The 25,566-nt window shown below is 36.3% G+C and overlaps 1 protein-coding gene across 1 annotated transcript; it reads left to right on the forward strand.

The window, feature by feature from the left end:
* Positions 1-780: 780 nt before the first annotated feature.
* Positions 781-23,063, forward strand: MS3_00004592 (uncharacterized protein). Its single transcript, XM_051212534.1, has 9 exons — positions 781-1,210; positions 1,253-1,407; positions 5,780-6,297; positions 9,438-10,182; positions 14,385-14,600; positions 15,793-16,238; positions 18,578-19,255; positions 20,324-20,815; positions 21,796-23,063. Exons 2-9 carry the CDS (start codon positions 1,260-1,262, stop codon positions 21,835-21,837), a joined length of 3,285 nt encoding a protein of 1,094 aa, XP_051072718.1. The 5' UTR covers positions 781-1,210; positions 1,253-1,259; the 3' UTR covers positions 21,838-23,063.
* Positions 23,064-25,566: the final 2,503 nt, after the last annotated feature.

Below are 25,566 nucleotides of genomic sequence, written 5' to 3' on the forward strand. Positions count from 1 at the left end.
CGACATCACCCAGAGATGTCTTCTTATTTTGTGATCGAAAATGTTCAATCTTTCAGATATTATTTTGATATATAAACGTCAATGTATGATTTTCGAAGTTTGGAACAAGGCGGAACCTATTATGCAAATTAAAATACAGTGAGGATTCATTAAAGTAGTACGACATTGAATTAACTTATGGTTATGGGAAGCCTCATTAAATTTGCCCTGTTTCGAGAACACTTTCGACACATCTTATAGCAACTTACTTTACAGAGTAGACTTTGGACTGAAAACTACAGTAGTTAAGACTACCTACTTAGACATATGGGTATGAAGGGACTATAAGCAGTCACTATGATGTGAGCTAGCTCACTAAGACTAACAAGGATGCAACCTCATGTTGAAATTCGATCAGGCTAGTCGTCAGTAAATTAATGGATTTATTTGTTGCCACACGATTGAGAGAATTCATGTAGGGTTGTTGAGGTTGGAGCTCTTGGACACTGTGTTCTACTCGACATTTAGACTAACTAACCCGAGGTTCCTCCGTGCTTATAGGCCTGGCGACTAGATAAGTATCATCTCATTGATTCGAGGTCCCAAGTTTTGAAGATTTTAAGTACTATCGCACAGAATGCCGTGTTCTGGTTTTAAAAAAAATGTTTAGGGGCTGACAAATTGCATGTGATGAGGACCTTCGGACTTGCACCTTACTGTTCAAATATATCACCAAAAGTGCAGAGAGTTGATTTAGTAACGTAGCCTCACAGTTGAAATACCGCGACTTCATTCATTGCACTAGACATGAGGAAGAAACCAACTTTAAAGACATTTAATTTCTTATGTAAATTATATTACCACTTATAATTATGAAGATCATTAACAATTTAGTCATTTGAGAGTGATAGTTTTTACTATAGTGATACTAGCAGTGAAGTATCTTAAATATTCGTGACTCACGTTAACTTATGGTTTTACTTCGCTACAGCCAGTTATTCTCTTGATTTGGTTGGTACACACAATTCCTGCCAATATCTTCAGAACGCGGTGAAAAATACATTCAGGGTTCATTTAATCTTGCACACTAAAATTCCTCAATACATAAGAACAGTCGAAGAAGTCTACTCCATGTGGCTTATTGGTCAACAGCTGGTGGCATAATGGTTCGTGCTAGTTCAATTCAAAATTGAATTTGTCGCGCACCTGCTCCCCGTGTCAGTGGGGCCTAGTAAGTCACTGGTCTTCGTTTGATTGGTTGACTAACCGTTAGTACAAGCATGTTCGATGTGGTTGTTATCGGTGCAGGTATATCTGGACTGGGAGCTGCTCACCTACTCACTCGTGAATCATATAGTGTTCTAGTGTTGGAGGCACGTAATCGTCCAGGTGGCCGAATACATAGCGTGCGCCTACCCTCATTATCAAGTAAGTTTTCTCGTTTTGTTAACATTGCATAATTAAAGATTAATTAATACCTTAAAATTAAGTTTTCTTACATTTACAAAATTCTATTTTCACAATATAAATAAGAATTAGGTTAATTAATTGTAATTAATAAACGACCAGGAACTTTAGTTATTAGCTCATCATAGATAGAATCCAGAATACTTGCAGTTGTAGTAAATAGCAGTCTTACTGGTTACACTTAAATCTAAATTTGAACTGAGGTCCAGGCCCCAGTAATCAAAAATAAAAATTAAACTTTTTTAGAAATACGTATGTAATCTATACATTGTTTGACACTTTATACGTGTGTAAAGAGAATTTCTTCTCGTAATAAATTTATCAAAAAACTCGACTAAGCAGCAACAGAAAAGGACCACATATTTTGGTATGTCATTGCACAAACATATGCGCCTATCCAAAATCAGTCAAGTAGCAGTTATTTATTCTACATTAATGGTCTTAGTAACTGTCAATTCTGGTTTACTAATTGCATTTTAGCCATGGATCTCAGTGGACGATTGCAGTACTTCGGGATACTTCGACACACCACGTATTTTCTTAGTAAACGATGCATTAACTAGCTTAATTGTTCGTCTTTTTAGTGTAATATTTATAATTTTGAATGTAACCATGCGAAGTTAGATGTTCGTCTCAAAATTTGCGATCTTATTCTCTTTTTATTCCACTACTAAATGTAAAAGTTCTTTTCATTAGCTAATAAGGGTGGGTATGGTCTTAAATAAAATCATTTCCATACTGTAACCTCTCTTAGTTTTACAATTTATTCATTTTTAGATAGTATTAACTTGAAGAGGAGAATATCATCATTCAGCAAGTTAGCTAACCTACTAGTAGAGGCTTCATGAGTAAATGCAAGCATGGCTTAACCAATATGCGCTTTTTCCCCAGTTACATTACCAATATTTGTATTATTACTGTCATCAGTATTTTTACTGACAAATAAATGGTTGGAGAACGTTTCTTCAGAAAATAGACACTATGCTTTGTCTGTGGAGTTTGTCGCAAATGACTTATCTTAGTTTAAAGGAAAAACGAAAGGGGTTAAAATAAATATTTTTAAGATACTCGTACTAAACCAACTAGGGTTACAGTCATTTTGGTACCGGAGTTAGACTGTAAGGTCTCCATTTATTCCTGAAAGAATAGTCCATACGCCCTTTCCTACCTACCTTTGTTAGGACAACTGAGCGGCATTACTAACTTTCAAGTAAATAAACCTATGCTTGGTGAGTTAAAGTTATAAGATCATCCTGTTTGTTATGCGAGTGTTAGGCAGACGGTCACTGTTCTCTTCAGTTAGTTTTCGCATGCATATTAGAATTTGTCGTTATTATTGCTCTTCGTTCTCTCTGCCTTTGTCTGCATTCCTTTCATTCCACACAGTTTTAGCTTTTTCTCTAGACCTTCAACTCCACCCACTCTTTAAACCTGACTAAGGTAAATTTACTCTCTCGAAATCACAGAATGCTTAATTATCCAAAACATGGAGTCTCTAGCCGGAGATTTGAATTGTTTTACTTGAGATTTAATTCCATCAGCCATCTGACCTCATCTAATTAGCGTGATAATTGTCTGGAAATTCAATTGACAATGCTTGCGTATTTGGACATGGAACAACTGCATTAGGTTGTAGAATTGAAGACCCGTGTTTAGATTGCACTATGATGTATTCATTTTCCTGATGTCCACTAGTTTGGTTTCATAACGTCCTACAAACCGACGTACAGACCGGTTTTTTCGATATCTATGCATATCTAGAAGTAATTGTGGCTAAGATTGGGAAGCATGGTGCATCCAAGTAATAGCTATACTTTTTAAAAGTCAGATAGTGTACTGATGTATAATCTTTGTAGTACAGCAAGTAAAAACCCTACTAATGATTATTCGTGATGTGCTTAAGTTAACAAAATTCATCAGCCCGGCTTTATCCACAACTTGGGATTGTTTTCCGTGACATTTTTGCGTTCACTGCAGGTTACCAATCCTTAAAGTCATCGAAGCTTTAACAACACATCATGCAAGTATGATAGTATTAGTTAAAACTGGTTTATTGTTCCCTAAATTACTGATTCATATAGGGAGCTTTCACAAAACAAATGTGGTTAACATCTAATATATAACGGGTTCGTCCCTGGTATGTTCAATCGAACGAAATACCTTAGTTATTTAGTATTAAGTGTACTACCACAGTGCAGCGTGACCGAGTTGTCTGTGCACTCAAGTCAGTTACAAGTTTACAAGATAAAAACCCAATGTAGTTCTTTTATTGTTAGCCACTTAATATTAATACTTCCTACAGCAAACTACTCAAACATATGCTCATTTAAATAGTTGTATCAATTGACATCTACCAGTTAAGTAACAGGTGTTGTAGGTTGGCTCTACTTCTACTACCATTGCTCTTTTATTGACAATCCATACCTGTTTTCAGTGTCTGTTTTTACTTGCACTACTTGTAATAAGCATGTTAATTTTTTTATTTTTAATGAAAACATTATCGACGGTCCAAAAACATTACAAAAAGTAGCTTTTTAATAATAGGCTTTTACCGTAAGATCGTAGCTTACGTTTACTGGCTACGGTTGATATTTCTATGTGCTATAATCCCGGATTTTAGATTCTCAACTTCAGCTACTCTCTTTGAAGCGTAGTCATACCAACTGGCTACTAAAAACGAAGCAAGTCAAGCGAATGCTCGAACCTACTACCTCGTGATTAGTAGCCAAGTTCTCTAACCACTAAACCATTCCGGTTTGGGCTATAGACTAGCCGTATACATGGCATCCAGGTGAATTTTAAAGTTATTTGGTGTCATCGTAACCAATGTTTTCAGCTTAAAAGCCGACAGTTTCCTTCAAGTGATTGCATGTACTATTGTTTTGTCTCAGACAATCGATTCTAATACTCTGTATATCTCACGTTTACTCAAACTTGTCGAGTGAAGAATACAGAATACATGTCCTAACCGTTTAATCTAGGCTTATAAGTTTTCTTCTGAGTTTTAGGTTTGTCTGTCATCTACCTGCTCATGTGATATGTGCTTATAATTTTACCATACGATTTATCTTATTTTGAGAGCTAATTTCAGCCTCAACATAGTTCGCTTAATGGTTCTATTACGGGTTGACGATAAAGCCTAGACTTTCTAAACTAAACTTTTATTTTGTTCATCTCCAATGTCCATATTTGATAACCGTGAAACAGCAGCTAAATTCCACCAATGATGAGGGGTCCGGTTCTTCACCGTTCTTATTACTAATGCTTTTTATAGGATATCAACGAAATGTTTCCCTGCTATAATTTCGCTGAGTCTACTCCACTAGGATTAATACAGTTACTCAGGCAGGCGAACTTCTTCAGTTGCTCAACATGTTCACTTTTTATGATCAGATAAGTTTTAGGTTCACACTTATCTTAAAGTTATCGTTTCCACTCGGTAGGTGCCGAAGTTGTATCATAAATTTTCAATTTGTTCTAATATATTCGTATATGTCTGGATTGACAACCTCAAATTCGTAGATACTGGTTCAAGGTGTTCTGAAAGTTCCTTTGCGATTGTCACAAGAGGATATTTGCCCTTTCTTACAAATTGGAACAATCAGCGATCAAGACCAGTCAGATAGGATTACATCCAATTCCAAAATTCTAGCTAAGATGTTTACCAATCTAACCGCTAAACCTGGAGCACCATCCTTAAAATTTTCAGGAGTTAATCTGTCGTGCCCTGCTGCTCTCCTTTACTTTAGATTGCTTATTGCCTCAATCTCAATAATGGTTAGAGAACTTACATCAATTCACCATCTAGGTCATTTGAAATAATGGGTAACTTAAGGCCAGTTGGACTGTTCTCTAGAGTGTTCTTCACGTAGGTCAAATCTCCTGGATTGTGAATGATTAGTGGTCCTGTTTTTTCCTCGAGACAGTCTCATTAACAGTAGTAATTTTAATACCTGTTTCCTTGATAAGTGGACAGTTGTCTACTGTCACATATCACTACGGCCTTTTCCAACTGTTCTGCTTTCGTTACACACCACTGCTTACAATCATTGGGCAGGCTTTTTCAGTCTACGTTTAAGCTCTAACAGCACCCGAGATCATCCCAGTTGCAAATGCTTATAGAGATGAGTGGTGAAATCCTAAAGGCTACTGAGACATTATTCCATTCGGTATTATTACTATTGTATTGCTCATGTATTCCTATCAGTATTGATCTCTACTGTTTTTACTGTTGCAGTGTAAGTTAACTAATACTCAATTTCGAATTAGTTACTCTTCAAGTTAAATTAAAAGGTTTTGTACACTTCTGGTGTTTTTTCTCCTCGATCCCTAGCACCTGTTTCTAATGCCCAATCAAATATCAATCATGATAACCTCAGTACTTATCATTTCCATATTGACGAACAAAAACCTAATACGTCAGTACATGAATCATCCGATTCTGATAGTTCCATGTCATCTCGTTCTCCTCCTTCTGCTCACCAATCATTTGATCGTCAATTGGATGATGAAATTAATTCGGATTATTCTGGTCCGATCGATGTTGATCTTGGTGCAAACTATTTAATTGGTTGTTCAAATCGACAAGCTGACCAACCATTATTTCATCTAGCTCGTATGCTACGAATTCCTACAGCTGTTACTGCTGGTGATTTGTGCAAAAAATATCGCGGTTGGGAATGTGTAGAAATAGCCAAATGGCTTAATCATTTTACTCCTAACTCGCCGATAACTCCTGATCAAGTTGCTGATGGTGTATTTCTGTTTGATAAGGTTATTCATCTTACTGTTGATCGTTATATGAAAACAAAATCTAAAACACAATGTAATCATTCTGACACTACAGTCAAAGTAAGTATTTGAATACAAATAATTATGCATTAATATCATCGAAAAAATACAGTCGTAACAACACTTTATATTGATTCGTTCATCATGCATGTTCTACTCATTGTTTAGCAATATAATGATTGATTGAACATATATTAAGTTATTTGATGAACTCTATCATGGATTGTCATTATTATTATTATTATTATTATTATTAACTCGTCGCCAAGTACAGATTCATGTCTTTGGCTTTGAGCCACGTAAGTGTGAGAGTAAGTGATGCGACCTCCTTGGCTAAACCGAAGTAGATGAAGCGAGGTTTGAACCTGGTAATTAGTGGCTGGAAGTCAAACGCCTTAATTACTGAATCACAGCTTGTGTTGGTAGCGAGATGCAGGCTTTTATTCTTGTTAGGGCTGTGGAAGCTGAATAGTATCACTTACCTTCATACATATAGTGTAATTGGCTTCCAATTACACGAATCGGAACCGGGTAATAATTTAACCATTATAACCTATGATAGATTGTTATTTGACATGTCGATAATATGACGTATTAATGAGATCAACCGGTTATATCTTTATGTAAAAGCAGTAAATCATATCTAATGTATGGATAATTGAAAAAAAAGACGCAACTAATATTTAATTATTGAGCATTGCTATCTAATGTCCTAATCATATCTTATGTTTGTACTCTGCTACTTTTATATATATTTCCTTCACATTTATTTATTATTATTTCAACACATAAATATTGGTACAAGAGGGCACCAAATATATATGCGCCACACCATATTTGTGTGTGTGTGTGGGCTGTGATAGTGCCCGGGTGCCCAGACCGAAGCAGGTGGTTTTCTGAGGGGGCCACACCACGAGCCTTTGACCTAAAGGTCTGACCCACAAGGCAGTGGAGCATCGTGAAGAGATGCACTCCCTTGGTAGCCGGTGACCAACGACTGGTTCATACGCCATTTGTTTCCGCAGGATACTGGAGCCCATGTGCACCATTGGTTTGGGATCCGCTTAAAGCGCCGGACATTCGCTTTTCATCCTCTCATTTTCGTAAACAACACATCCACCACGAGAAGGTAATGAGTAGGACTTCCCTGGCAGAGGCTGTATACACGTGGCCGTGTGAGAGCATTTGGAGAGAGAAGGCGGGCCCACCCCACTCTCGGCCATACCAGGGCATATGGGGGCTGTTATTTATTTATTTATTGATGTATCTACCATATAAATTTGAATGTGTCAAATACAAATGCTCTGATACGGCCGAGAGTGGAGAGAAACCGCCTTCTCTCTCCAAATGCTCTCACATGGCCACGCGTATATAGCCTCTGCCACGGAAGTCCTACTCACTGCCTTCTCGTGGCATTACTGTTGTTTACGAAATTGAGAGGACGAAAAGCGAATGTCCGACGCTTTAACCGGGTTGGTCGACACGGAGAGTCCATTTACGAGTGTTGGAAAACCCTGTTTCCAAACCAATGGTGCACATGCGCTCCAGTACCATGAGGAAACAAATGGCTTATGAACCAATCGTTCGTCACCGGATATCATGGGACTGCATCTCCTTACGATGCTCCACTGCCTTGCGGAGCAGACCTTTACGTCGAAGGCTCCGGGCGTGACCCCCCAAAAAAGCCACGTGCTTCGGTTTGGGCACCCAGGCAGTATCACAGCCCTCACACAATTCAAATGAGATTTGTGTGGCGCATATATATCTGATGCCCCCTTGTACCAGTATTTATGAGTTCAAATAAATAATTAATAAATAATGTTTGAGCTTAAAATTCAAGAATTAAGATTTTCTTTTTTTCGATAAAAGGCATTGAAAACTAGATAACTAAACATTTTTACAGAATTATGTTATGTACTTTTAACTTTGGATAGTTAGTGTTAGAATCATGTATTTTGTCATTCAATTTTAGTGTCTGATTAGTTTTGTAGATATTAATTGATGGGGATGTAAAATCATTGATCAATCTCCTTTTATTGTTTGATGCTTTTTCATTTTACGTCGTCACAATGTGTCAGACAAGGCTTCCTACTCTCCTCCTTCCTCTTTCTTCTGGTGGTCGACTGGATTATGAAGACCTTAACATCTGAGGGAAAACACGGAATACAATGGATAGCTCAGAACCAATTTGGATGATTTAGACTTTGCAGATGACCTAGCTCTCCTATCCCACACACACGAACAAAGGCAGATGAAGACAACTAGTGTAGCAACAGCCTTTGCATCAGTGGGCCTCAACATACATTAAGGAAAGAGCAAGATCCTCAAATATAACACGGAGAACACTAACCCAATCACACTTAATGACGAAACTCTGGAAGATGTGGAATCCTTCACGTACCTTGGAAGCATCATTGATGAACAAGAGGGATTAGATGCGAAAGTAAAGGCGAGGATTGGCAAAGCAAGGGTCACATTCCTATAGTTGAAGAACATATGCAGCTCAAAACAACTGTCTGTCAACCAATATCAAAGTCACAATCTTCAATACGAACGTGAGGGCAGTTCTATTATACAGATCTAAAACTTCGAGAACTATCACAATCATCATCGAAGGAGTACAAGTATTTACAAATAATTGTCTACACAAGATACTCAATATCTATTGTTGACGGGATACCATCAGCAACAGCCTACTGTGAGAGAGAACAAACCAGCTTCCAGCTGAGGAGGAAGTTAGGAAAAGACGATGGAAATAAATAGGACACACATTACGCAAATCATCAAACTGCATCACGAGGCAGGCCCTAACTTAGAATCCTGAAGCGAAACGGAAAAGAGGAAGGCTGAAGAACACATTATGTCAGGAAATAGAATCAGACATGAAAAGGATGAATAACAACTGGAAGGAGCTTGAAGGGATTGCCTAGGACAGGGTTGGATGGAGAGTGTTGGTGAGCGGCCTATGCCCTTCCACGATGAGTAACAGGCGTAAGTAAGTAAGTAAGTGGTGCACTCAATGATAGAACATAATCATATGCTAACGTTTGAAACCAACAATATTGACCCAACCTTACTCTACCAAAATATTTGTTGACTATTTCAACATTGGTTTTTCATTTTTCATCCATTTGTTTGCTATTTTCTGTGAGGTTTTATATATACACGTATAATGCTTTCTGTTTCTCTATTCAATCTAGGAACTTTTTGATAAAGCTTTACAAGATATATTTGACATTGAAGCTCAATTCGGAATTCGTCCTTCTGCTAATTTTCGCGATCATATTGAAGAAGGCATATTCTTATCTATAGTTAGCCGTTATTTAGCATATGTAAATCCTATAGAACGCTTGCCATTATGCGTTTTAGATGATCTATGTGAAGTGGCCGACTCGAAATGGCAATCAAATATTATCGGTGGAAAATCTGGCATAAATACTGGACAACATGGTTTAAATCAGTCATCTTTACTGGCTCAACTCGTACAATCCTATCCTACATTTGATCAACGTAAAGCTTATCATGCTTGGGCAGAACGTAAATTGGACGCTTTAGAAAATAATGATAAGTCCTCTTTACCATCGATTGCTAAATGCGTATGTGTTAGCTGGGAGGATCGCCTAGTGACTAGTCGATTTAGTGACCTATTGAATCCATTGCTTAAAGGTGTAAATATAATCTACAATGCTGTAGTTACGGAAATTGATTGGAGTAGAGCTGGTGATACTACTACTGCTAATAATAATAATATCAATAATAATGATAACAATAGTATTAATAATAATGATACACACTATAATAGAATATTAATAAAGGCAAGAGTGAAACGGGAATCCCATTTAACTCAGAATGGTGATGATGATAATTTGACACAGGATTCGTATGAAGAGCAGATATATGAAGCCAAACATTGTATTATTACTGTTCCAGTTGGTGTGCTAAAAGGTTAGTTGTGTTTTATTTTACATATAAATAGCACTAAGTACTTCGAAATACTCGTTTGTTTTTTTCTTAAGTAATATCTTATTTTTCACTCAATTTTAATCACCTTTTTTTAAAAACAAAGACATCAAAAACGTAACAAACGAGTTAGGAGGTGCCCCAAATGATGTTAACCTTCAAGGACTAAAATGCTCTGATTGTATTGTGCCGTATTTTAACAAACATTTCAGTGATACCAAAGGCAAATGAAAAAATCACTGTGGGTGTAGCGACTAGTGATGATTTATATGCAATAAGAGATCCAAACTTTCAGTCTAATACTGTCGGTAGAAAATCGGGTATAAATGAACACCCTGTAAGTTGGTCTTTTATGATCAGCTCGGTGCTTGGAATTTAGTACGCAGGTTTCGTTTCGTCAGATGAATATACAAATCCATCGTAAATGAGTCTACAAGCAATATCGTCACTTCTGTAAGAAGAGCCTAACATGAATTGCATATAATTCATTGGACTTGAAGAACTTACAACTGGAAGATCAATTCAAACTTAATTAAAAGATTGCAATCTTGGAGTTGTGCCTCAAATGGAACTATCTAGACACTAAATAGAGCATAACAGTGATATCCATCTTAAGATAACCTGTTGTAATCTTCATCCCACTCTACAGTGGGTGAGGTTATTAGTAGATATCATTAGGAAGTTAAAAAAAACATCAGCCAATTTTGATAACTTCGAACAAACTAATGAATACTTGGAAACTCAAACTGACTATTGCCCACTACTGATCATGATTACTGCGTAGGCTCTTTATTTAGTAATCATTTAAGTTAATTTTGTTTCTCAGTCTAAAGATCGAAAAGGCTGTGTTCACACTTATTAACAGTCGGTGAGACTGTCGTAGAAAAAGATTGATCAGTGGTTTCTACTTGTAGGGCCAGATGAATAGAGCGGTTAGTTAGACACTTTAATGAACAGTTCAACTGATCTGCAGGTACTCTAGTTATCCACCATAGTTTTGGTGGAGTTTCGTTTTCTGAGCTGCAAGCTTTGGTCGTGGAGCTTTCATCATCCTTTTGATCAACATCACCAGCACAGAATTCAAGTAAAAGTGAATAGGGAATCCACATTTTGGGCTTAATCACTGGTAAAATCGAGGCTCCCAGTTTCAGAATCACTTTTACAATAAGTCCTAGTATTGGTGATCACGTTGGTGTTCCTTGCATTTGTTGAATTGAAGGTATATTGTTAAGAATGAATCGATAATTCCTACTAGAGCTCATACTAAATACGTCCGTTAGACTACTAAGTGCTCTGAACTAAAACCTGATGGCAAAATGTTGTTTCGATCAACTACGCCAAGTGTTATCCGTTGGAGTTGTCTGTCTTCATTAATCTTGTTTATAGATATGGTCTTCGAGGTAACATCTTTTCATTTCTCAGATAGTAACCTCTCATTCGGGAATTTTCTGGACAAATTACGTTATATAAGCAGCATGGTTCTGTTTCGTGCGAATTTGACATTATACAGAGTTCATAAAACCTCAAATGTTGTTCCAAAAATGTTTAGAATGGATTAGATCTCTTTCGAATTTCATGTTTCTTAGGTGTTCAATTTAAAAGTGAGGAGTAAATCAGTTTAATGTCTCGTGCCAATTTCTTGTATCTTGGTAGTTTTATCAACTATAGCGCATTAGCAACTGACAAATCTTATTACAGATACAAAATATCTATTATTTTCTCTAGTGTCTCATCTCATTGATTCCTTAGTGCACTACTGATTTAAAGTTTGGTTGTTTGAATGGATGCCGAATTGAGCCAGGTTTTGTATAATTTTTTTCTACCTATCTTTTTGTTATGTGTCACTGAATGTGAAATCTGTTCTCAGCTTACAACTGCCTGTATTCATTCTACATCAAATATAGTATTCATATGTTGTTGTACGTGGTTAAGTAGTTCACTTCGGCAACTAACGTTTCGATAACCAAGGCACTCCATATGGGTTGCTACTATTTACTGTTTATCAACTGATTTCGTGTATACTTACTTACACCTACTACCCCTCGTAGAGGAGCATAGGTCGCCCACCGGCATTCATCATCCAACTCTGTCCTGGGCAATCCTGTCCAGTTGTTATTCATTCTTTTGATGTCTACTTCCAATTTCCAACGTATTGTGTTCTTCAGCCTTCCTCTTTTCCGTTTCCTTTAAGTATTCCAAGTTAGCGCTTGCCTTGTGATGCAGCTTGATGATTTGCGTAATATATGTCCTATCTATTTCCATCGTCTTTTCCCAATTTCCTCCTCAGCTGGAATCTGGTTTGTTCTGTCCCACAGCAGGATGTTGTTGGCCGTATCCAACCAACGGGCATTGGGTATCGTGCATAAACAATTATTTATAGATACTTGCACTTCTTTGATAATGGTTGTGGTAATTCTCCAAGTTTCAGCTCCACATATTCTCCAACTTTAGGAATATGTCATTGCTTTGCAAATCTTCGCCTTTACGTCTGCATCAAATCCTCCTCGTTCATCGATATTGCTTCTCAAGTACGTAAAAGCTTCCACCTGTTCCGGAGCTTCTCCATCAAGTGTGATTGGGTTTGTGTTCTCTGTGTTGCATTTGAGGACTTCGCATTTTCACTTATGTATCTTGATGCCTACTGACGCAGAGGCTTCTGCCACATTGGTTGTCTTGACCTGCATTTGTTGGTGTGTATGGAATAGATGAGCCAGTTCATCTACGAGGTTCTAATAATCTAATTGCATCCAACTTGTCCATTGTATTCCGTGCTTCTCCTCAGATGTCGAGGTGTTCATAATCCAGTCGACCACCAGAAGAAAGAGGGAGGGTGAGAGTAGACAGCCTTGTCTGACTCCGTTCCTCACTTGGAATGCATCTGTCAACTGTCCTCCATACACAACTTTGCACTGTAGTCCGTCGTATGAGTTCCGTATAATGTTGACAGTCTTCGCAGGAGACTCTAGGTGACATGTCCCAGTCGGTGTATACACTCTATGTTTTCCCTTAAACTAAGATTAAAATCGCTTCATATCTTTCTTTCTATGAAGTAATTCTTTCTTCCTGTACTATATGCTTATATGCAATCTTTCTTTTATATATTACCACCATTGAACTAACTACTGTTATGAATTCGATGTTCATCATATTGTGCTAATGAGGTGTTCCAACTTGAACCGATGCACATATGTGCCTAGTCCTACGTTGTAGCTGACTGATTGATTGACGTTGCTGTCATTGGTTGGTTCATAACTTTGGATAACATTTATTGTGATTTCCTTCTTTTTTTGAAAGATGCTTTGATGATTCTGGATCCATGAGATTCCCATTTTGTAATTTCTTTTTATGCTTCTTTGGACAGCATCAGAGAAACTCCTTGAGTATATGGAGCATTTTCTTCTTCGTGACCCAAATACAGCAGCATCTCTCTTGAATCTATCCCTTTCTGTCCAGCTTGGGGATTTCGTGTATATTATTATTATTATTATTATTATTATTATTATTATTATTTTGTAAACTGCTAGTTTGTTCAAGAAATATAAACGTTTCTCTCGTTTTCGTTAAAATGATCGAAGCTACCTGTTAGTATTCTGTGAGCGTAATGCCATCACGGAATTATTTCTGTTTGACTTAAATATTCACTGCGTCGTGATGTTATGCATTTATAATAATCGTGATAATAATTACTTTTATTCAATAATAATTGAATTTATGAGTCAATTAAAGCTAGACCACTATAGGAAACCTGGAAACACTGGAGGACTGTTTCGTCCTAGTATGAGACACCTCACCGGTGCCCATCCATGGTCCCGCGAACATGACTCGAACCCAGGGCCTTCGGCCTCGCGCACGAGCTCTTAGCCTCTAGACCACTGAGCCTGCATCCAACAGTGTTAATGTTTAACATCAACCAATCCACGAAATTGCACCACCGTCCACCATTGTGTTCAATGTGTTACTATTTCACAACAGACTCGGTTGAACTCCGCTGGTCATGGCTTCTCACTAGAACTTCATGAAATGCCTCTTGAAGCCGTCCAGTACTTCCAGGTTTTCCATGGTGGCCTAGCTTAAATTAACTCATGAATTCAACTATTAAATTACTACAATCTCCACAAAACCCATTTCTTATAATTACTTTTATTAGTTCACTATTTTTGCTTCGGAACTTTCTTATTGTCTCGTAGGTCTTAGTCCGTCCTCAACAATCACTTTCTATCCGGAATTACCATTGAATAAACGTCAAGCTATTGAACGTTTGGGTATGCCTAGTCAAGGTTCGGCTACACATGAAAAAGTAATTCTACGCTTTAAATACCCTGAACATGTGTTCTGGGATACTGGTGCAGCTCATCTCAAATGTCCTGATCCTCGTTTGCATATTCTAAATTTACATCGTTATGGTAAGTAAACATTTCGGTCAGTCAATTTGTATTTGCCTTTAAATTTTATTTATCTATTGTTATCAATGTCTTTTGTTTGTAACATTCTAGGCGATCGGAAAGATTATTGATATCAAAATCGACTAATTTACATTCATTCTTATTTCTCCCCAGTATTTTCAAAAAAGGTTGAAATTTTCTTCTCGATATCTATGATAGATAGCTAGTTGAACAGTAGATGTTCCATGTTTTAATCATGTCGTCATGACTATACATTAATGTATTATCTATATAAATTAGTCATTGGGTTACTAGTCAAAGTCATGTTACACGATCCTGTTATGACCATACACTATCAATAAGGTTAATAGCAAGTTCATGAAGTTCAATATGCTGGAATTGCTGGCAATTGTTAGGTAAAGTTACTTGATTTGTTGTTCATTACCGGGGTGTGTTGTCTTAGAAAATCGAAGTATTTTCTCTTAACACTCTAGTCAGTGGAGCTGTGACTCAGTGGTGAATGCGTTTGACTTTCGAACACCACCCCACCTACTTCAGTTTAGGTAACCAGGTAGCATCACCAAAATTCAACTCAAAGCCAAGTACATCAATCCGTGCTTGGTTAACGTCTCATTTATGAGTGTTATCTCAAAAAATGTTAGTTGTATACATTTAACAAAGTCAGAGGCGATTATATGCCATATTACCTTATGGTTATGGTGGTAACACGGACCTAACTTGTCTAGGGGCATCATGTAATGGACTTTGATTCGTACGTTTTGTATTCATCTACTTAAACTGAAGCAAGTAGTATGGGAGTCTAGGGGTTATTGCATTCGACTGGATCCTAAGTTCGAGCTCCTCCCTTTTAGAACAGTTCTTAAACAAAATGGGTTGATCTTCAAAATATATATTTTCTACGATAACTTGGTTTCGGTTAGGTAACTATTGGAAAACAGGGAGAAACGGGCAGCTGTTTTCTATTCTAAGACTTAACGATGTACATGCAATACCAGCTACAGGTTGAAGCCAGGTCACATAGTAAACACGTTGCCTTAGGACTACTGATTCCGAACTCAGTAGCCCACATTTCTCATGCTTGAGTCAGTAATATATATGACTAAATAAACTTTCATACACATCATACTAATTTTTAAAAATACTAGATATTTTTATTTGTAAATAAGTATTATCCAATTTATTCAATTATCAGGCAAACCGGGTGTTTTATGCGCTCATTTATGGGGAGGATCTGGTCTCAATTCAGCTAATCGATCGGATAAAGAAATTGTTGATATAATATTAGATTTATTAAACTTAATGTACGGTGGAAAATACAAACCTGATTCTGAAGTATCAGGTCGTAAAATTCCCGACCCAGTGTATTATTTAGTGACCCGTTGGTCTGAAGATCCTTTTTCTCTAGGCGCTTATACTACTGGGGAGCCAGGTAGTTCCGATGCTGACCGGTTAGTCTATGCATTAAGTTTAACTGGTTTGGATGCCAAAAATCAGCGGAAAATGAAACTAGGAGAGGATGTTTTTATTGTTGACGATAATCTTAGTAGCAATAATGTGAACTTTACTGCTGATAATGAGTTGACAATTCCACGTCTTCTGTTTGCTGGTGAAGGAACACTGACAGCGAAAGAAGCCAAGGTAAATTGTGTTTTGTTTTTCTTATAAATTAAACGTGAAAACTAGTAATGAAATAAATGTAGCTGACTATTATCGTACAGTTTTGTTGTGCTACTGTTTATTCTATCAGGAAAAATAATTTTTTCTATCCAATGTCAAATGAATGGAGTGTGGCCTCGAGTTCATCAATATTTGATTAAAAACCAAACACCTAGATAAGTTTATAACAACTCTACATACGAAACATTAAACAGAAGTGTGTTGTGTTAAATCCCCATGTTTTGCAGCAAACTGTATGTATCGGTTAAATCAAATTAAATGGACAGTGTGAATCGATAAAAGAGGAAAATTGATGGAGAATATGACTGTAGTCAGAAGTATATGCATTTTTACCATCGAAATTTGTTCGAACTATTTCAGCGAGTTTTCAATTAATGATGTCAGCCATTTTTCTAGCATTTCTTATGAAGTCTGTACATTCGTCTTCAACTCAGACTAATTGTTGGTAATTAGTGTCATCTCTGAGTCTAGCAATCACTTACTTAGTTCCAATCTATTTCAGCCATGATTATATATTTAACTAATGAATTAATGTGAATAATGCAAGACACAACTAAGTTGGTCGGCGTAAGCTCACATTCTCATTGGCTGAGTTATCCTTCCTTTCTTGAAATACTCTACTTGAAAACAACATTCCTGTTCATCTGGTGGCTCTACGACTCACGAGTACTATTTCGAAAATGTGAATGACCGAATAATTGTAATATACATGTAGTTTCAGACTAGCATCTAGAAAACTGCATAGTATGTACTTACTGTGTAAAAGATTTAAAATTATATTTTATATACCTATGTATTTGTTTTCTTCACCTTACGATACGTTTCTGCAAATCACAAAAGCATTTTTATAATGATAGTATGTTTTCGATTATGTCACGTATACTAATAATACAACCAAACAAGTTGCTTAGCTAGAATTATTATCAGACACCGTCAGTCCATCGATCAAGTCAGTTAGCTATTTCCAGTTATCGAACAGTTATCATTTTGGGACTATCAAGTAAACAATGCTTGGGTTAGGAATAGGTTACTAGGTAAGGATGGTAAATCAATTGATGAGGTAGTGAATTCTCATACGTGCGTACAGTTTCTACGTTATGACTGGCTGAGTTGATAAGAATCTAATCGAACTTTGGATTATATATATATATATATATATATATATATGGCTGCAAAGGACTATTATCTGTAGCTTTATTAATCATAATGGACAGGCCGAATTGTAATTTCAGAGAGTTATTTCTCTCTTCCTCTCTGTCTACAAGATTCTAAACGTATCTCGTTATAGAAAGTTAATATGCATAAAATTATGTTATAGAACAATCTAGTCTCCTAAACTTAATATTCATATGATAGTCTATTTTCTCATTCTCTCTAACATATTTACATATCTAAATGGAGGCATTCAATGCTTTATTTAACTGTAAGCCTCAAACTGTTCGATTTCCAAATCGGTACTTCAACTGATATTTGTTGGTGAAGAAAATTCTCTTCAAATTGTGAACTAATTCTCCATAAACTCATCTACTTCAACCTTTTTCTTAGTTTATTTAGGTGTTTTATGGAGAATTATTTCACAATTTGAATAGAATTCTCATCACAGACGTGGTTCGAAAATCCCAATAGACTACGAGATGGATTTTAAAAATTTTAGCGAGGAGTCGCGACTGATTAAGTTTAACCATACCGGTTTTGCAACCAATATGATTAAGTTAGGACAATGGTAAGTAGTAGCACTGTTTCGCTAAATGACTGAAACATAGTAGTGAACATTCACGACCCCGCTTCCAGGGGTTGAAACTAGGACCTCCGGTCTCACACGCGAATGCTTTATTTCTAGACCACTGGGCCGACATCCAGTGTTGTTAATGTTAAACTCCAGGATCCTGGTTTAGTAACCCAGAGGCTAAATGTTTGCACGCAGTACTAAAGATCCAAAGTTCGACCCCAGGATACTGATTCGTATTTGCTTGCTGCTGAGACCGGTTGAATTTAACAGTGTCTGGCCTATTCAGTGACTATATATATCAAACTAAGGCATAAGTTACAATGTAGAGTGTCATTTTGGGTAGATTCTCATCTGTGTCTATATCTTCCTTGATTGTAACCAATTGACTACTGTACGAAGTCTTTGAATCAGGACAGTCAACAACTATTCATTACGTGCACCGTGATTTCCAATATTTCTCCAGTTAATATATCATTCTGTAACGTAAACCAAAATTCATTCTGTGTTGTATTATGTTTATGCTTTGTTTATTTGTTTATTTTAAACAATAAATCTATTTTTCATTACTTAGGAATGTACTCACGGTGCTTTACAGACTGGAATTGCACGAGCTATTGAATTATTACCATATCTTATGAAATCTAAATCTACTATACCTGATCCATGTATAATACGTGATTTGGAAATTTTACGTTTACATGCACAATCGAATTTTTCCAGTTTCAGCACTAAACTGGCTAGTTATTTATTCGGTAAAGTACAATTAAATCGTTTATTAAATTGTAATATAGCAAATGGTAAACAATATCGTCGTGTAATTTTAACACGTTCTGCTGAACATACTGCTAAAGTCCTATCATATCATACTACTAATAATAGTGATAATGATGAGAAAATGAACATAAAACTCGAAAATATCAATTACATGATTGCTACTAATACTCCATTCTCAAGGTCACCATTTTATGGTTATCGTCGACGTTATCATCATTCATCTAAATCTTGTTGGAATACAGATAATGAAAATTGTAAATGTTGTTCATATGCTCATATTAGTAAACGTTCACGTCTTGCTACTACTGGACGTAGAGGAAGAAGAGGGAGAGGGAGAACAAGAGGCTGTACAATTTACAATCAACGTGGTAATTTGAACGCACAAATGTCACATAGTTTTATTGTGAAACGACCACGTGGAAGACCACCTAAACGTCAAGGTCTTGCTGCGTTGCATGCGATTTCCAGAGCACATGTAAGATTTGCATTTATTTCTTTATTCTAACACACAAACACTGGTACAAGAAGGCACCGAATAGATATGCGCTATACAAATCATTTGATTTGTGAGTGGGCTATGATACTGTCCGGGTGCTCAGACCGAAACAGGTGGTTTCCTTAGGGGGGGCACACCGCAATCCTTTGACCTAGAATTCTAATCCACAAGGCAGTGGAGCAACTTCAGGAGATGCAGTCTGATGGTAGCCGGTGACCAATAATTGGTTCATACGCCATTTGTTCCTTCAGGATACTGGAGCCCATGTGCACCAATGGTTTGGAATCAGGGTTTTCCAACTCTCGTAGGTGGACTCTCCCTGTCGACCAACCCGGTTAAAGCGTCGGACATTCACTTTTCATTCTCTCAATTTTTACACTTATTCTGGACGTCGCCAGCATTATTTATTGTCATTGTTACTTACGCCCGAAACAGTGATCTATGCTTTTTATATGGATTTATAAGAATTTGTGTAGATTTCTAACACAATTCGAGCAAAGAATTCGCAAACTTTTTCTTCTATCATTTTGTTGTAATGTGATTATTTCAGTTTTGTGAGAATTTCCAATGCCATTATTAACACAACCAAGTCTATGTCACTTGGTACAGTTGTTTTAAACTTAAGTTCAGTCAGCTATTTTTAATTTTATGACCTCAGATAGGTATGTATCTGTTTAATTGATATAAATGAAATCGAGTATTGGTAATTGATTGAACAACACGACTTAATATTAAGAGAAATAAAGAAGACAAATACAACTGTTCTAATGTAATCAATTCTTAGGTCATTTCATTGGTGACCTGATGGTTAAGGCGTTCGATTTTCGACCACTAAGTCTGATGTTCGAACACCACTCCACCTACTTCGGTTTGAGCAACCGGATAGTATCATTAATCCTCATACCCAAGTATCTGGTCGATGAGTTAGTAAATAAAAGATAAATCCAATTTTTGTCAATGTGCATCATATTTATGCTGAATCCTACGGCACTGGCGTTGTTCATAACTGATTAGTTGTTACTTCTTTTCCCTTCATTTTCTTTATAGCGTTATTTACGAAGAGTATCATCATCTAGACTACTGTATAATCGATATAGATTAGAATCTTCTAATTTATTAAATCAACCAGTTAACTCAATATTACCATCCTCCACGTCATCAACACCAACATTGTCTGTACGAGGCAGAGGTCGGGGTCGATGTGGTAAACGAGGTAGACCACGAATACACTTCCCTCGTACTTATGAATCTACTGGTACAAGTTGGGGTAATTATCTATCTGAAGAAGATAGACAAGAAAGTTTATTACAACTAGGTAATTTATTAAATGATCTTCACTCACCACAAAAATCTAAACATGTCTGTGTAACTATACCACAAGAATTATGTTTAAATACTGAAATTATTCTTACTAATGGTGATACAACAACAGCAATATTAAAAGATGATGGATTAGAAGAAGATGAAGAAGAACTCCTTTCTCATATTGATGAAGATAATTCTGTTAATGATAATGATGGACATCATTATGATTATTCAGTATGTGTAAAATTTTTTAATTTAAAAATTTATCTCGATGACTTGTTTTTTCTTCATACTTTTTTAAATGCTCGTATCAGTTAGTCAGTCAGTAACAACGTGTTAGCAAGACATAGATTGGAGTAAAACACATTCCATGTAATATTGTATTGATGAACACTGATTGGCTATTTCTTATCCAGTCAGCGCTAGTCGATACTTGAAGAAGACTATAGAATCTTCTAATGTAAAAACCATAAATATACTCTCTATCCTTGCTGCTACCTTGAAGTGGTGGTTGGGCTTGCTTATCGTGATGAACCAATCGAGCTATACTGGCTAGAACAATCATTCCTCAAGATCCTACCATGCCAGACAGGTCGGTTGAAGAGCGGTAAGACTAAAAGCAGCGAACCCAAGGTCTGCGGACGAAGTCGTACTGCTGACTGTACAAGGGTGTCCGGAGGTAAGGTATCAACAAATACGGACCTAACACGAAAATTATTCACAAAAAGGTCATGTGTAACTAACCTCAAGCAGTTGTCCCTTGAGCACTGCGGTCACGCTCTCAGGTCACTAAGATCACCTCTAACCCATTTTCCTTCTCAGGTATCTTCAGAAGAACCCTTCCACGGTGTGAGCAACTGGGAAGTGATAACTGCCCTCATTCCTCTAACAGTACTCAAGATTACTGTATTCACAATCGATCTCCCTCTATAAATATACTAACGTTCGACTGTATTCTCATTTAGGTAATTGTCGAGTGAATTGATGTCCAAGAATACTACTAAGCAATAGGGATAGATAGTACTAGATAGTACTAGTAATAAGAGAAATTATAACACTTTGTCATTTTTTTTCTCTTTTAAGACTAACATCAAGTTTCCTAGGTAAAATGTACTGTAGAGTTTCAATTGTAACAAGATAAGTTCTTGTTTTGTCATGAGTTATGCATCCTTATAATATTTCTCTGTTTTTTTCTTTCAATTTATCCAATATAGGGTTTGTCATTGAAGAACAACCATGTAGATGTTATGCAATAGTAGAAGTAATAGTAGTAATAATAATGATAATAATAATAATAATAATAATTTGATGTATATATTATTATGTGTAAATGTGTGTGTATCCTTATATGAGAGTAGAGAACATAAAATGTCTATTATTTTGTTCTCAGCAACAGTTGATATTTCATGGCTGCTTTTTATCCATTTGTTCCATCTTTTTTTCTTTTTAAAGCAAAAATAGGATTCTCTTTGTTGTTGTTCTTCTTCTTGTTTTTTTTGTTGGTTCATTATTTATGTTCTGCCACAATTCACATTAAGTAAATTTTCTTTTTGTGTGTGTAATGATTTTCAATTGTTCAACAATGGATTGTCTTATTCTTTATGTATATTCATATTAATATACTATCAGGATGTGTATGTGTTGTATGGTAAATGTATGTGTTTCTGTTCTTTCTTTGCTTCTTCTTCATCTTCATTTTATGTACATATTTCTCCTTCTCAATGTATGTCGTTTAATCTTTATTTTTTTACATTTTAAAAAGAGAATTAGTAAATAAAGAACAAAAAGAAAATAATTAATGTTTTATGTATAAATTACTTATGCTAACATATGAACACATAAGTATTGGTACAAAAGGGTACCGAATACATATGCGCTATACAAATCCATTTGATTTGTTAGTGGGCTGTGATACTGTCCGGATGCTCAGACTGAAACAGGTGGTTTTCGTAGAAGGCTATACCTCGAGTCTTCAACCTGAAGGTCTGATCCACAAAGTAGTGGAGCAGCGTAAGTAGATGTAGTCTGTTGCTAGCTGGTGGCCAATAATAGGTTCATACGCCGTTTGTTTCTTCAGGATACTGGAGCCCATGTACACTATTGGTTTGGAATGAGGGTATTCCAACTCTCCTAGATGGAGATTGTAGTAATTTAATAGTTGAAATCATGAGCCGATTAAAGCCGGACCACCATGTAAAGCCTGGAAACACTGGACGGCCGTTACGTGCTAGTATGGGACTCCTAAACCATGCTACTATAATATTCACAAAACTCACTTTCTGATAATAATTTTCATGTGCTCATTAGTGAGTTTTGAGTAATTTATACTGTCTAGACATTGACACCGTTGGATGCCAGCTCAGTGGTTTAGCGACCGTAAATCCTGGGTTCGAATCTCACGGAGCGGGATTGTGGGTGCGCGCTTCTGAGGAGTCTTTCGGTAGGACAAAACGGCTGTTCGGTGCTTCCAGATTCTTCACGGTGGTCAAGCTTCATTCGACGTATTGTAGTAAAATTATCCTGAGTTAGATTTGTTTTAACTATTTGTATTAAGCGATTAGTATACTCAGTTTGTTATAATCCATGTAAAGCGTGTCACAAATATATATATATATATAATCGTGGGATTCACATAGTCTTCACCTTCCTACAAGTATCATGAAGTGATGTCACTTTTTGTTTCTGACCATAGCTAAGTTACCTCCAACTTACTCTTATTCCACGCGACATCGAGATTTACGGTGGTTAGCGATATTTAGCACGTGTCACGCACTCACACATAGTTTTAAAAGCTTATAATTTACTGTGGAGCTAAATAGTGTAAAATTCAAGTCAAACCATCACCAAAGTGACTGACATGTATTCCTCTTGGTATGTGTTTTATAATAAATGTAGACGATCGTGATAGGATTCATGGATCGAATATATTTTACGATGCATGACAGTATTAGAATAGCTAAATCCACTGCAAACCTTTGCTGAAAAAGATAAATTGCAGCTAACAACCATCGAGTAAATTTCATATTTACTTTTTAATCTCCATATGTCACAAACAGTTGGGTAATTTGTTACCGCACCACATATTTTGGGCTGTAATCAAACATAGGGAACTGAGTAGTGATTGTTATGTTTCCGCAATATTGAGACTTCAAATGAATTCTAACATAGCGGCAAATTAACTGGTATTTCATTGCCACATTCTGCAGATTCAGTCGGAAATCACAAAAATTAATTCTTTATTAGCTACGGTTCCCAAAAACCTAAGATTACCCATTTTAGGGTTTCTACTTCGGGATTTGAAAGGTGCTTTAATTGTATGACTATAAGAGAACATAGTTATCTACTTCACTCATCTACCCAAGATTGATGTTCCAACTACCATCTTCAAGTGCATAGCTCGATATTACTCTTTTAGATATACTTGTTAAGTGGCAAACGAAATAAGAAGTGCATTGCCATTTATGCAATATGGAAGAGTAATTTTATTCCTCACGATAGGTATAGATGTGTGATTAGTGAGTATGTTCTCCCAAAGAAACACGACCAAGAAAGATCATTTAAAAAGTGTCACTGAACTACAATATAAAAATACTCAAGCCGTTACTATACATTTGTAGAGAAAATATGGTTGATTAGTTTCGTGACCACCTGTTTTACAATGGAACTGTATATAGTTCGAGTCACTATAGAGACACCAATTTATCGAAATTCTAGTAAATGGATAGTGAGACAGCTTTTGAGTTGCATCACACAAATTATTGATTCTATATTCTTTTAATCTTTTTGATTTCAGTCACAAAGTTTGCAACATTGATTAATAGAATTTATTACAATAGTCAATGACTTCATAAGCATATGCTGCAGTATCTTAAAATGACAGTTTGGAATATACTCCCAGTCTACCTATTCTTATGCATAATGTATCGAGATTAGAAGCGTTTATATATGTTAAATACAAGAAGCAATCACCTGAACACATGAAAGTCCGTAGCTCCATCAACCGCTTCACTATCTTTACTTATTACTTTGTATTTAATCTTAGCCACTAATCATTCGATAATTCTGTTATGTACTAGTGTTATGCTTCACAAGTGTCTGGGGAAAAATAAGATTAACAATCAAGCATAAGTCTATCTACGATGGGGCATTTTTCACATTCATCAAGTAGTGTATAATATCATTACATTGTGTTTAAGTACACATTCAGTGTAGAATATGGATTTATTTTTCTGGATCATATTGCATGACGTTAAGGACTACTGGTTTATTTTTTTAAAGAAAAAGTTGTGATCACCAAGGTGGCCGGACGGAGTCTTGTCACTTCATATAACAATAATAAAGTCGACCTTAGCTGTGAGGACAACCCCGAGGTAAACTCAAGGAAGTTCAGAACGAGCCGAAGACATTCCATACAATTATCTTTTTGAAGAACATTCCCGAATATCAATGTGTACCTTCCCTATTGAACAAATGCTAAAAAGCACTATATACGGATTGGATGACTGTAATGATGATTTCGTTTTTATTGAAAAACCATAAATACTTGAGTGTTTTGTACCATAATTGACATTGTTCGGAATAAAATTCCCTCTCATTCGTCTTCTGTCTTCTAACTTGAGACTTGAAGGGTTCTAGTGTTCGAGTACTCAAGTAGTACGCAAGAATATAACAGTTAGTCAGTTACAACATAGGATCAGGCACATATATGCATCAGTCCAAGATGCCACACCTCATTAGCACAACAACATGAACACTGAATTCGTAGCAGTAGTTAATTCAATGGTAGTAATATATAAAAGATTGTATATAAGGTTATAGTACAGGAAGGAAGAATTAGTACGTAGAAAGAAAGATATGAAGTGATTTTAATCTCATAGTTTAAAGGAAGACAGAAAGTGTATACACCTACACACCATTGTGATCGATTCTCAGCCATGTTACACAAAGTCTCCAACCATCGGTTACAATAATCATGCGGATCCCAA

This window comes from Schistosoma haematobium, chromosome ZW, assembly GCF_000699445.3.
Source record: "Schistosoma haematobium chromosome ZW, whole genome shotgun sequence".
NCBI lineage: Eukaryota > Metazoa > Platyhelminthes > Trematoda > Strigeidida > Schistosomatidae > Schistosoma > Schistosoma haematobium.

Bases quoted from the DNA above. Each gene is read 5' to 3' on its own strand.
- MS3_00004592 (XM_051212534.1), top strand. From the start codon at position 1,260: ATGTTCGATGTGGTTGTTATCGGTGCAGGTATATCTGGACTGGGAGCT. The intron at 6,298-9,437 runs GTAAGTATTTGA...TATTCAATCTAG, and splicing joins ATTCTGACACTACAGTCAAA to GAACTTTTTGATAAAGCTTT. The intron at 20,816-21,795 runs GTATGTGTAAAA...TATCCAATATAG, and splicing joins GACATCATTATGATTATTCA to GGTTTGTCATTGAAGAACAA.